Source organism: Triticum dicoccoides, chromosome 4B, assembly GCF_002162155.2.
Source record: "Triticum dicoccoides isolate Atlit2015 ecotype Zavitan chromosome 4B, WEW_v2.0, whole genome shotgun sequence".
Taxonomy (NCBI): Eukaryota; Viridiplantae; Streptophyta; class Magnoliopsida; order Poales; family Poaceae; genus Triticum; species Triticum dicoccoides.
Genome location: NC_041387.1, coordinates 388,583,999 through 388,596,543, shown reverse-complemented (window position 1 = coordinate 388,596,543; position 12,545 = coordinate 388,583,999). Strand labels below are relative to the sequence as shown.

At 48.3% G+C, this 12,545-nt stretch overlaps 2 protein-coding genes across 2 annotated transcripts; one reads left to right on the top strand and one right to left on the bottom strand.

The window, feature by feature from the left end:
• Positions 1-2,171: 2,171 nt before the first annotated feature.
• On the top strand, positions 2,172-5,798 carry LOC119296260. The gene is made up of 3 exons (XM_037574658.1): positions 2,172-2,485; positions 2,593-2,828; positions 5,378-5,798. The coding sequence occupies exons 1-3, from the start codon at positions 2,270-2,272 to the stop codon at positions 5,568-5,570; spliced, it is 645 nt and encodes a 214-aa protein (XP_037430555.1). The 5' UTR covers positions 2,172-2,269; the 3' UTR covers positions 5,571-5,798.
• A 716-nt stretch (positions 5,799-6,514) lies between these two features.
• Positions 6,515-8,502, bottom strand: LOC119296259 (probable calcium-binding protein CML27). Its single transcript, XM_037574657.1, has 2 exons — positions 7,817-8,502; positions 6,515-6,848 (listed from the first exon to the last, which is right to left on the bottom strand). The coding sequence occupies exon 1, from the start codon at positions 8,435-8,437 to the stop codon at positions 7,868-7,870; it is 570 nt and encodes a 189-aa protein (XP_037430554.1). The 5' UTR covers positions 8,438-8,502; the 3' UTR covers positions 6,515-6,848; positions 7,817-7,867.
• Between the last annotated feature and the right edge of the window lie 4,043 nt (positions 8,503-12,545).

The following is a 12,545-nucleotide window of genomic DNA, read 5'->3' as shown; positions in this document are numbered from 1 at the left end:
AAATTGGGTCGCATGGATTCAGGATAATCAAGACCTGATCGTCGATGGTGAGCATTGCCGCGTCCGTCTACTTGAACATCAAAAATGATAGGAATACTCGTAAATATATGAGCACATGAAATATACTCTCTCCATTCATAAATATATAAATCTTCTTAGAGATTTCAATGCGAACTGCATGTGTATGTATATAGACATATTTTAGGATGTAGATTCACTCATTTTGCTTCTTATGTAGTCTATATTAAAATCTTTAAAAAAAGACTTATATTTAGGAATGGTGGGAGTATTAAATTTGCATAAACACAATCATGCATTAGTCGGTAATAACCGAGGAAATCTCATATGTGATTGTTATAAGCAAGGTTCACACATAAAAAAATCGCTTGGTTTGACAATGTACACAACAATGCGCGTGGTGAATACAACTAGTCGATACTACCAAGACGGATAGTAAACAGTAGATTGCATACATCCTGCATTAATGAAATCCTTACACGCCTCTACCAATGGGCCGCCATGTTTGAAAACAAAGAAAAAGTAGCCAAGCCTGATGCACCTAGCCATTTCTTCTGGAGTGCATCACATTCATGGGACAAGATACTATCTACCACCATACAAAAAATTGCGTGGTGATATAGCAATCGGACATTTTTGTTTTGTTTTGTTTTGTTAATTAGCAGCCTGGTTTTCATTATTTTTTCTCATTATTTTTTGTCTCTTTAATTTATAATAAATTCAAAATCATTTGGGAATACAAAGCAAAAATATATTCAGGAATTCATAAATATTTATAAATTTGCTTTTTTTCCTAAATTCAAAAATTATTCACAAATGCAAAAATATATTCAGGAATTCAAAAATTGTTCATGGATTTGAAAAATGTTCACAAACTCACAATATGTCCATGAATTCAAAAAATCTCCATAGATTTTCTAAACTTTTCACGCATTCAAAAATATTCTTCGAAACAAAAAAGTTCATGAATTAAAAAAATGAGTGTTTGAAAAATGCCTGTGAATTCAGAAAATGTTCACGAATTCAAAAAAATGTCCGTGAATTCAAAAGTTGGTCACGAATTTTTTTTTTCATGAATTTAAGGAAATGCTCGTGAATTGAAAGAAATATTCACGAATTAAAAAAGTGTTCGTGAATTCAAAAAACTTTTGTGAACCAAAAAAATGTTCATGGATTCTAAACAGTGTTCATGAATTTGAAAAATGTTTGCAAATAAAAAAAGTTCACGAATTCAAAAAAAATTCACGAATAAAAAATGTTCACAAATTGGAAAATAATATTTCTGAATAAAAATGTTCACTGATCTGTAAATATGTTATTGAATTTGACAAATGTTTGATATACAAAAACGTTGATAATTATAAAAATTATTCTCTAATATAAAAAATGTTAAGGAATTTTAAAAAAATCATAAATTATAAAAACATCATTAATTAAAATTTAAAAGTAGAAGAATAAAAAATGGAGAAAGAAAAACAAAAAAATAATAGAAAAGGGACGAAAATGAAAAAACAAAGGAAATAAGAGAGTAAAAAACTTATTGAAAACTAGAAAACCCAGGGAACAAACAGTTTTCGTCCCTGGAATGTTACAAGAAATGTTGGCCCTTTTATCTCAATTTGGCCGCGCCTCCCAGTTTAGCAGGAACCTAACCGCGCCTCATTGGCTAGCAGCGCTATACACCACCCAACGGATCCGGGATCGATCCCTCGATGCCTCCCTTTTCACCTGTCTCTCTAGTTGAAGTGAACATTGGTTGGCCGTCCCATATGTGCGATCGTTTGCCCACTAGATGTTAATGAAGAACGTAGAACTCTTGAAGATCCGAGGTCCCCTATCTCCCAGCTCCAGAATGGCAGCCGGAGGCGAGGGGACCAAAATTTCTCCAGCTGCGGCGGTTGCTGCTGCAGTCCTTCATGTGGAAACCCTACACCAGAGACAAGGGACTTTTTATTTATATTTAGACAAACCAGAGACGGGGGATTTTTTTTTTTTTTAGAAACCGAGTGACAGGGGACTGTGAGATCCGGAACTCAGTCAGCCAGGAAAAGAAGTAGTACATGCCGAAGATCCTAGTCGACAAGCCCACATCGCCGTACTCCGGCCCATATTTCACCCCTGAAGTTCACTGGCAAAGCGCGAAGTAGAGGCGTTCCCCCAGTTGCTGTCCAGATAAGGCTCTCTGCTCCGTACCATCTTCTTCCGTTCCTCTACCCTCTACGATTCAGTTCAGTTAGACCCCACCGAGCCAATGGTGGCTCCGGCGACGCTGTCCCTCCGCCCCTGCGCGACCCTCGCGCCGTCCAGGGCTGCGCTCCCCCGCGCCCGCGCCCACGCCCACGCCGGGTCCGCCCCCGCTAGTCGTCCAGCCCTCTCCGTCTCCTGCCCGCCGACGCGCTTCGAGAGCCTCCGCCGCGCCGCCACCGCCGTATCCGACCGGCAAGGCTCCGCGGAGCCTTCCGAGAAAGTAAGCATCGGCGCACGCTTCCCGTGTTTCGCATTTCGCGGCACCGGGCAAGTGGAGTTTTCTTCTCAGTTTTGAGACGACGTGGTGGTGTTTTCTGTGCGCTGCAGGAGGGGAAGTCGCGGACCTACTACTTCCTGGTGGCGAACGCCAAGTTCATGCTGGACGACGAAGAACACTTCCAGGAGCAGCTCCAGGAGAAGCTGCGGCTCTACGAGGAGCGCAGCAAGGAGCAGGACTTCTGGCTTGTGATCGAGCCCAAATTTCTAGACAGGTTCCCCAACGTCGCCAAGCGGCTCAAGCGCCCCGCCGTCGCGCTCGTCTCCACCGACCGCAACTGGATCAGGTAAGTCAGCTGTCTCTTCAGGCATCGTTGCAAGCTCGAGCAATGCTAATTAGCAGAGTCCCCCATGGATATTAAAACGCCAATGCATGCAGTCCTTGCAGTACTCGCTTCTGTAATTATCTGGCTATAAGCCCCTTCAATTGAAATTCAGCTGGGGAAATTCTCCCTCTCGCTGAACATTACAACAACAACAACAACTAAGCCTTTAGTTCAAACAAATTGGGATAGGCTAGGGCTGAAACCCGTAAGATCTCGAAACCACCTCATGGTTCTGGCACGTGGATAGCTAACTTCCACGCGCCCCTGAACATTACAATAAATAAATCGCGGTAATACTTGCGAGTTGTGACTAGTAAGTGCTTACTTCATTTATAGTGCCTGCCCAATGCTATGCCATTGGCAACATGTCATGCAGTGCAAGCTGGTATGCTTCCTGTTGCAAATGGCAAAACCGTGCATCGGTGCAGTCTTGTATCTTCAATTTGCACCGGATGCCTACTTGATGGCTACCCATAATAATGTGCTTGCTATCAGCAAAGGCGGCCTGTCGGCTGGGTGCGCGGTGGTCAAAGATAGCCCCAGCCTCACCCCCGCGTCGATCCCACACCGGGCGACTCGGGCGGGCCGCTACCCTAGCCGCCGCCGAGCCCTGATCTACTCCCTCCTCTCCTCCCGTCGCCGCCGCGTGACGCCGCCGGGCTAAGCCCGGGGCAGATGGCGGTGGCCTGGGTCTCTCCTTCTCTCCCGCGGCCTGGGGTGGGGCGGGGCCCCTGGCGTGTGGAGGCGCGGCTTGTCGGGTCCTGCGGCGGGACCCCTGGCATGTGGAGGCGCGGCTTGTCGGGTCCTGCAGCGGGACCCCGGCGTGTGGAGGCGCGGCTTGTCGGGTCCTGCGGCGGGGCGGCCGGCCTTGCCTCGCGGCGGTGGTGGGTGGCTCTGCGGCTGGCCGGATTTCGGGTTGGCGGCGGCGGCATGGAGGGCATGGTGGATGGATCGACTGTGCGTGTGGTCTGGCCTCCGGTCAGATCTGATCTGGCCGGTGTGGCCTGCTCCATGCGTGGCGGCGGTGATCGGTGGCGGTCCCGTGCACACGAGGCTAGATGGAGGTTCCCCGAGCGGATCCGGGTGAAAACCCTACTCTTGGCTCATTGCCAAGGCCGGCGATGGCGGCGTTTTCTGCGTCGTCCCCTTCTTGAAGGTATCGTCGTGGAGAAGCTCTAGACCCCTATCCGCCACCTCCGTGGGAAACCTTAGATAGGTCGATTGGATGACGGCGGCGCTCTTGTGCCGTATCCCTCTTGGGGCATCATTCTTGGAGGTATGCATAGGCTAGAGGGACCAGTGGACGGCATTTGCGGTGGAGCGGTGTTCCATGTTACGCATCGGCGACGCGGAGTCTTGGCGGCATGGCGCGGCAGGGCCTTGGCGACGAATGTGTGATGGTGGACGCACGTAGGGAGGAGGTGTTGTCTGGCGCCGTGGTGGCGTCGACAACAGACCTGGCAAGGTCGATGCGTCCGTATCTGCTCTGAAGATGGATCGATGGAAGACGGCGGCGACGACCTATGAGAGTGCCTTGGAGCGGTTTGTGCCCCAGACCTGGTATGTGGCTTGGTTGGGGCCTCCGGCTTTAGATGTTAGGCTTGGGTGAGAGGTTTGGGTATTCGGCTCACACTTTCTGCACCCCTTCATCAATGGATAGGAGTAGCGACAGATATTGCCAAGATCCCAGCTGCAGAGGCCGGGGGTCATCCTCCTTTTCAAAATAAAATAAAATCAGCAAAGGCATGCACTTCAAAATTGTATGTAGGTTGTTGACGAAAGAGGTGTGACAAAAGAAAAACACTAGTTTGGTTCACATTCATGCAGTGCCCTTCCAGGAAAGTTTAGATATAAGAATTGACATGTGTAGATATGCCACGAGTTAAGTTTGATCACATGGTGATGATTTGAGGGCCAATCTTACATGGAAGCTCTAGTCCAGGACATGTATTTTAATAAGTCACATTTACAAATTTTCATCAGGATCTTGTTTCAATGCAGAAGTGCAATTCTTATAAAATGAAGCCTATGGCTGTACTTTTTGAAGTTGTGCCATATCCTGTTCTGATTTTGTTTTTCGGTGTCATGAATCATGAATGTGTTTTTTAGTACAGTACTTTGTATATTTTCTTGTTTTTAGTCACCTCCGTTCAATAATTGGGCACAATCTGGATACGAGTTGCTTGCATTCCTGAACATATTGATTAGACCGCGAAGCGAGGAAAAAGAAACTGAATAAAATTAGAGAAACTTATCTGACCATTGAATTCTTAAGCATGATGCCACTGCCAGATGCTGACTGTGTGGATCCCATTGTTTTGTTGATGTGTGATGTCGTGCTGGCATGGTGTGTGCTTTGTCAAACCGTTTTTTTTTTGCTTCTATACATATAAAGTTGTAGCTAATATGTTTTGTCTCCGTCTCTCATTTTAAAAAGCACTCATTTTAAAAAGCATACGTGCAGTAATAAATCCTCAATAATCTCATGTTATCTCCTTTTTTGCTCTCAGATTCATGAAACTAAGGCTGGACCGGGTCTTAGCGGAGCAATTCGATGCAGAGACACTTGAAGAAGCATTGGCTTCTAACCCCGCAGAGTTGAAATTCGATAAGCCTGAGAAATGGACAGCTCCATACCCCAAATACGAGTCTGGATGGTGGGAGGCCTTCTTACCTCCAAAGTCCAGCAACGGCACGGCTTAGAGATGAACTCCAGGCCGCGTGGTGTAAGATTTCTTCCATGTAAGTGATGATTGTAAGTTTTGGTTTATGCTATTGTGTATGTAGTCCGTGAGTTTATGAGAGTAGAGTTAGCTACATTAGTTGCAGAGATTGCTCTACTTTTCGATAATACCAAATAAGTGATGATGTTTTAAAGTCATGGTTATGTTATGGTTGTTAGTATTATATTTCTTCAAGGATATTCATTCCTGATTCATGTATGTTTTCATTCAAGGAGCCGCCAGTCTATGAGGCCCTAAATTATATCTGACCCGACATGTGAATCAATAATACACACATCACCTGCGGAAAAAGAAAAATGTACACATGTTTTTACTTTCCAGTCTAGCAGCAACAACAATGATGAAAACAAAGCGGCAATGCCAATCATAGCACGCAACGCAAGACCTTAAATATATTGTGTAGTCACAACGGCCTGTTGTCCCATTAGTGCGATACCACTACTATAGCCATATAGGTTGTATATAACAGACTGAAAATGTTGTCAACATTTAGCAATTTAGAAATAGCCATGGAATGTTGAGCTAAGGCCCTGTTTGGTTTATAAGTCCTATGACTTTTTTTAGTCTCAACTAAAAAGTCGCTAGTCCCTAAAAAGTCCTTACATGTTTGGTTCCTGGGACTAAACATGAACTAAAAGACCCCAAAAAACTCTCCCTCAGGGTCTTCTTTCATAAATCTCAAATGCCCACTTTAAGTCCCTCCTGTTTAGTTTAGATGGGACTAAAAGGGACTTTTTTAAGTCCCTGTAAACAAACACCCCCTAACTTGTGATTTGTTTGACATTGATAATTGGGCCTTTCTTTGTTGATCCAGACACCCCATAATTAGTTGATTTTCTAAACTTGTGAAAAAAAATTCAAGTGCTCAAATGAATTCTCGCCAAAAGCTACAATCACAGGAAATTAACAAATATGCCAATATATTAGGGAAGTCAAATACATTCTACAATCTTGACAAGAGATTAAGAGATTATCGGACTATAAGACACAGACATCAGACGCACAGTACCTACACGGTAAGACGAACGAAGGATAAAACTTTAGTAGAACAGATTAGGACACGCGAGAATTGCAAGCCAGGAGCTGCATTCTGAGCTTCTAACAAACACACCAACTCCCTAGCACTGAAAAACCAACGCAATTACACAACCCTAAAGACTGACTTTCACTTTTAAGGTCTGAAGCGATCTACGGATCTTGTGGTTGTTCGTCGTTCCGATCCTCCCATGCTTAGAACCTGCACAACCAAAGGAACACATTGCTTGATGGCTTGCGACAAACTTAACTCAAAGCAAGACGCGTAATGAAGTGCTGTAGGTCTATAACTCTATTGAAGTGCAGACCATGTGGATACAAGTTGCTTTCAACAACTGGTAGGTCCTCTCAGAAAGGAAAATTCATCTGGTTGGTATAACAACCCCTGTGTGCTTAGCACTAGTACCATACTATTCTTCTTTTTGACGAGAAACAGTACTGTCTACTGAATATATCTACATTTTTGTTTGTTTGTTTTTGTGCTAGTTTGCACTACCATACTAATCGCGGAGAAAAATTCCTCATGTGAATCCTATATAGTACTCCCTCCGTTCTTAAATATAAGTCTTTGTAAAGATTCTAACCAGTGACTACATATGGAGCAAAATTAGTGAATATACACTCTAAAATATGTCTACATACATTCTTATGTTGTTGTCCATTTGAAATGTTTAAAAAGACTTATATTTAGAAACGGAGGGAGTATCTTGCATGCTGTCTCACTGGGATTAATAATTAATAAATAAGTCCTAGTGTTTTTCAGAAGGAACATGTATCAAATTTCTTGCCAAAGGAGAACCATAGAGAAAAACATTCATGAACATATTTGCTTCACTGGCCAAATAAATTTATAGTATTCATCAAATGAGCAAATGTAGTACCGTACGTCAACGCGCAATGGCAGTAACAGGTTAGGCAGGAGCAGGAAAGCCGCACGAAACTGAGGAGAGAATATTTTTAGGGGAGGCTGGTCAAGGTCTTTGATAGTACAGTTTCCGAATTAACAAGAACTTGTAAAATAAATGAAGGAACTAATTACTGCTTGCTGTGATGTGACCATGGTTGTCAAGCAAAATCCTGAAGACCTACCGCCAGATCGAGTCAACGGTGGAAAGCTCGATCATGAAAAAAAACACACCCTAAACTAAAATGTCTAGGAATGATACATACTCATATGAGAAACAGGAGAGGGACGAGAGGAAGAGGCCGGGCGCGCCGCCTTCAAGCTCCCCACACGGTGATCCCCTGCATCATGCACTTGAACTCGCCGAAGTCGACCTGGCCGTCGCGGTCGCGGTCGACGTTGCAGATCATCTCCTGCACCGCCGCCAGGTTCCGCGCCTCCGCCAGGCCCAGCTTCTTGAGCACGGCCTGCAGCTCGGACGCCGAGATGAACCCGTCGCCGTTCTCGTCGAAGACCCGGAACGCCTCCTTCATGTCCTCGTCCTCGCCCTCGCCTTCCTTGCCGGGCTCCTCCTCGGTGATGGGGCCAAAGAGCGCGTCGCCGAGAGCGCGGTGGAGGCCCTCGAAGTCCTCGAAGCCGAGCCCGGCGGCGCCAGCAGGGATGTAGGCGCCGACGGTGGCCTCCAGGCTGGCGCGGTCGGCGCCGAGGCCGAGGGTGTCGAGCGCGGCCGCCATCTCGTCGAGGGTGATCTCGCCGTCGCCGTTGCGGTCGAAGAGGTCGAAAACGCGGCGCAGGCGCAGGGCATTGAGGCTGCCGTTGCGGAGGCGGAACGACGGCGAGGGCTTCTTGGACAAGGACGGCTTAAGGGGAGCGGGAGCGGTGTCCATTGCTTTGAGTTCGCCGGTGACGCTGTGTCTTTCTCTCTGTTCTTTCTGCTTTATATATAGGCTTTGAGAATGATTTCTGGAGCGCTTAAAACGTTGGGGAGCCATGGTTTTATAGAGGAGCCTTAAAAAACGGAAATGTTAACGCCCACACATTTGGGCGTTCACCACCCCGACCACACGCAAGCATCTTCGTTGGCAACTGTGCGCACGAATCTTGGAACAAACAGGCCGGTTTTTGGCGCTACGTAGGACGAGTCTCGTGTGTGGTGTGCGAGTCAGATCGCCCGCATGTTGGTTGCCATCCCGTGGTCAGCGGTTGCCACTTAGAGGCGTGCGGTGGAACTGCCATGCGCCCGCACGCCACGCTCCGACCGCGGTTGACGTCAAACACGTCGCACACCCCTCCACCCTCTCCCTCACGGTTTCATTTACTCACCCGCGGCGCAATTACTGGCACAACCCACTCGCACTTCAAATCATTGGAGGAGAAGGCGAAGGCGGAGGCGGAGCAATCGACGGTGTTCGCGGCCGTCGATGGTGCTCGCCGGAACGGAGCGGCTTCGCCGGAACGCGTGCGGGTTGAAGGTAATGCTCGCTACATCTCTCGGAACCCCTTCCTGCATTTCCCCCCTTCCATCCTTGTTCGATTCCTAGATCGATTCGTAGAGATTCTGGCGATTCGGCGGTGCGTCGGCGTTCCCGCCGGCGCCGAAGTTGTCTGCTAGCCGTTTTTGTTGGCACTGGATAGTTTCGTCGCCGCCGCCGCGGCGGCATTGTCGGTGTGGTTATGCCTGTTCGGAGGCACGCACTAGTCTTGCGTATGGATTTGGGAGGTGTCCCCCGGTTTGTTTGATGCCCATTGGTTCGAATTTGTGTTTGCAGTCAGTTCATGCGAGAATTTTGAGGGTGAATTTGAAGTCAAAATAGTTGTCATTGAAACCTAGATCTAGTTAGTTTGGTTTTGAAACTGTAGTATGAGGCGAACTTGGTAGATTGGTTAACTATCATGATTAAAGCCTATAAAGAGACGGAAATAACCCCTCGAAGTACTACTATTATATTAAACGAGAAAATGACACATCTCTGTAATAGAGTACTACTAGTACTCGATAGTGATGATGTTGTGGACTACATCTCGTAAATGAGAGATTTTTCATCATCAATATAAAATAGAAACCTGCATAAAGCTAGACTACAGGTCCGTAATTTCTACTCCCTTCGTAAACTAATATAAAAGCGTTTAGATCATTATTTTAGTAATATAAGTGCTTTTATATTAGTTTACAGAGGGAGTACTCCTCTTAGAAGATTATTGAGAGTGCCTATCTTCGAAGATTATTCGAACCCTACTGTAACATTGTTTGACCAGCTCCCGATCTCCCATGTGTCGACGACTGTCCAATAACCCGTCCTCCTCGAAACAGGAAAGTACCCGCTCCCTGGCTTCACCGGACGAAAAGAATAATTAGGAACCGGATTATGCACCGATGAGGTGAACCTGTGCCCTCAGAAAAAAACTCGTTATTAGCGCAAAAAAAGGAAGAGCCACCGGCCGTCTGACAACAAGAAGTACTAGCATTTTGCACAACCTACGTACGCTGTTTGATTCAACAACGCGGCCACTTCTCCCCCCCAGCAGCCACGGCATTTCGTTCTCTGGTCAACGCTCGGCGGCATGGCTTCTCGTGGAAAGCACGACTACGAACAATGTTGGGCAGGGACGAATCTGAAAGTTTTTTTTTTCGAAACGGAGAATCTGAAAGTTTGATCAGTACGCAAAGGCGGTTCTGGATCGTCAAGCGAACGCCAAGTCGTTGCCTAATTTCAGCGGCCAACACCGGCAGAATTCCAACTGGGATCAACAGGAACTTTCACACAAACAGCAGCAATAATGGCCCAGAAGAAAAGCTCATATAGGAACATCCGATAGACCAAAGTATTAAGGGCATCTTCAACACCTATCTGCAAATTTTCTCCTGCATCCATCCGTAAAAAGACAGAACAAATAGTTCAATTAAAAATGGTACTCGTCCAACTCCATAACCTAAACTAAAAGATCGTCGACGCCTCTTCCCTATCTTCGGCCATGAGCCCCGAAAAATGAAGTTTCGTCTTCTCCAGCTCCGCCTTCGGGGCCTTGGGAAGTGAAGATGTTCGCCTCCACGTTGCCGCCAAGCGGCTAATCGGTCACCGATGTTGAGCCCACCAAGATGGGCATCGACGGAAGGGGAGGAGCAGTGGCCTTCTTGGGACCCGAGCGCCGACGACCTACCGTGCACTACTCTTCCTCGCTGCCGGCGGAGCCCGTGGATGTGTCGGCTTCGTGGTCCTGGTGGTGTGGCGCAGCCTCGGCGGAGCCGGTGTTGTCGTCCTCGTAGTCGGTTTCACCGAACACCTCGTTCGTCGCCTCGTCGCACTCCTTGTAGGTGGTACCGCCAACGGGCCAGACGGATCTCGCGGGCGGAGCGGTAGGAGTCGAGCAGCGCCGCCTGCTCCACTGGGTCCGCGTACGGCGCGATCACCATGCCGGCAGCGAGCTGCTCCTCCACATGTAGGTGCTCCTGGAGGAGTTGGTGGTTGTAGGCGGCATCGACCTACGCCTCCCGGAACCGCTCCTTCCGCACCATGTCCATGTAATAGGCAACGGGCCTTGACGATGGTCATGGTGCAATGCACCGGTGATGGTGGCGCCGGCTCGTCTTTGGCCGCGTCCTCCATTGGGACGTCGCCGTCTTCCGGTTGTTTGCCGGCCTGCCAGCCAACAACAATGGCGGCCATCTCGTTCTTCTGCTCCGGCGTCAGCCCGTCCCAGAGAGCTTTGGCGTGGGAGGAATCCATGATGGGGGTGGTGCGGAGAGGGATCGGAGGCGAATGACTGCGGCTATGGCTCGGGCAACAATTTATATAGCAATGATGGGCGGCAGAAGGATAGACGGGTGGAGCCGGAGTAGCGTCTTGGCAACAGGCATGTCATTAATATGGGCGACAGACGGACGGAGGCGTGTCGTTTGAACGCAGAGCAGTCATGTGCACTGGGAAGCGGAGCGGGCGGCGCTCACTCGGCCGGTGCCAGTGAGCAGTCGCGTCCCCTGACGAGGACATGTACCTAGGGTAGGGTCCTAGACCTGACCTACATGCCCAACCCAAGGACACTGCACAAGAGGCCAAGGCCTACAAAGATAGAAGAAGATACCGACCGGAATCATCACATGATGCAAGCCACTCGACGATAGATCCACTCGGATACCCAATTCCACTCGACCGTCGTTATTCACTCAGAAGACAAGGATTTACTCGAAGGACAGAAGTCCTAGAGTCACCTCTGAATGGCAACGACCGAGCATTCACTCCCTAGCCTTAAAGTTCACTAAATGTGTGCGTTACCAGTAACGTTTGTGTCATTATTCTCTCATTGAACCCTTGTGTAACTGAGGACGACAAGGGGTCGGCGCACTCTATATAATCCACCCCTCCCCTCAAGCACAAGGGTTCGCACCCCCTGTAACTCAACACTCCAATATACAGAGCCTCCGTGGCACCGAGATGTAGGGTTGTTACCTCCGCCGAGAGGGGCCTGAACTCGTAAAACCGAGTGTACAACCTCGCCGTAGCTAGGACTCTACCCTCTACTATGTACCCCTTATCTTTACTGTCAGATTTGTTCCCACGACAGTTGGCACCCACCGTGGGGCAGGCATCTAAGCAACTTCCGGTGAGGTTGCAATCTTCGATCTTCGTCAACATGGTTTCCGGCGGTGGATTGTCCTTGGGTCGCGAGATTCGTCCTGACGCGCTCACTTTTATCACCAACGATTCGGCCTGGCTCCAAGAGGCCCCCTCGACGTCAAGGCACTCCCCACTCGCGGGGCGGCGCACTTCCGCTGGAGTGCCTGCGACGTCCTCCTGCAGTAGCCGTCGACTCAGTATCGATCGGTTCCCGTGACGTCTTCGCTTCCCGCTGCCCGTTACCGCAAGTGATTCGGTCGCTCGTGGCTCTAGCGGTGGGTGAAGCACGATGTGGCCCGTTAGTCGGCCACTCCTCAAATCACGATAATCGAGCCCGATGAATCTCTCTATGGATTGTTCGATCTGTCGACTGGTCACTCGG

Bases quoted from the DNA above. Each gene is read 5' to 3' on its own strand.
- LOC119296260 (XM_037574658.1), top strand. From the start codon at position 2,270: ATGGTGGCTCCGGCGACGCTGTCCCTCCGCCCCTGCGCGACCCTCGCG. The intron at 2,486-2,592 runs GTAAGCATCGGC...TGTGCGCTGCAG, and splicing joins CCGCGGAGCCTTCCGAGAAA to GAGGGGAAGTCGCGGACCTA. The intron at 2,829-5,377 runs GTAAGTCAGCTG...TTTTGCTCTCAG, and splicing joins ACCGACCGCAACTGGATCAG to ATTCATGAAACTAAGGCTGG.
- LOC119296259 (XM_037574657.1), bottom strand. From the start codon at position 8,437: ATGGACACCGCTCCCGCTCCCCTTAAGCCGTCCTTGTCCAAGAAGCCC.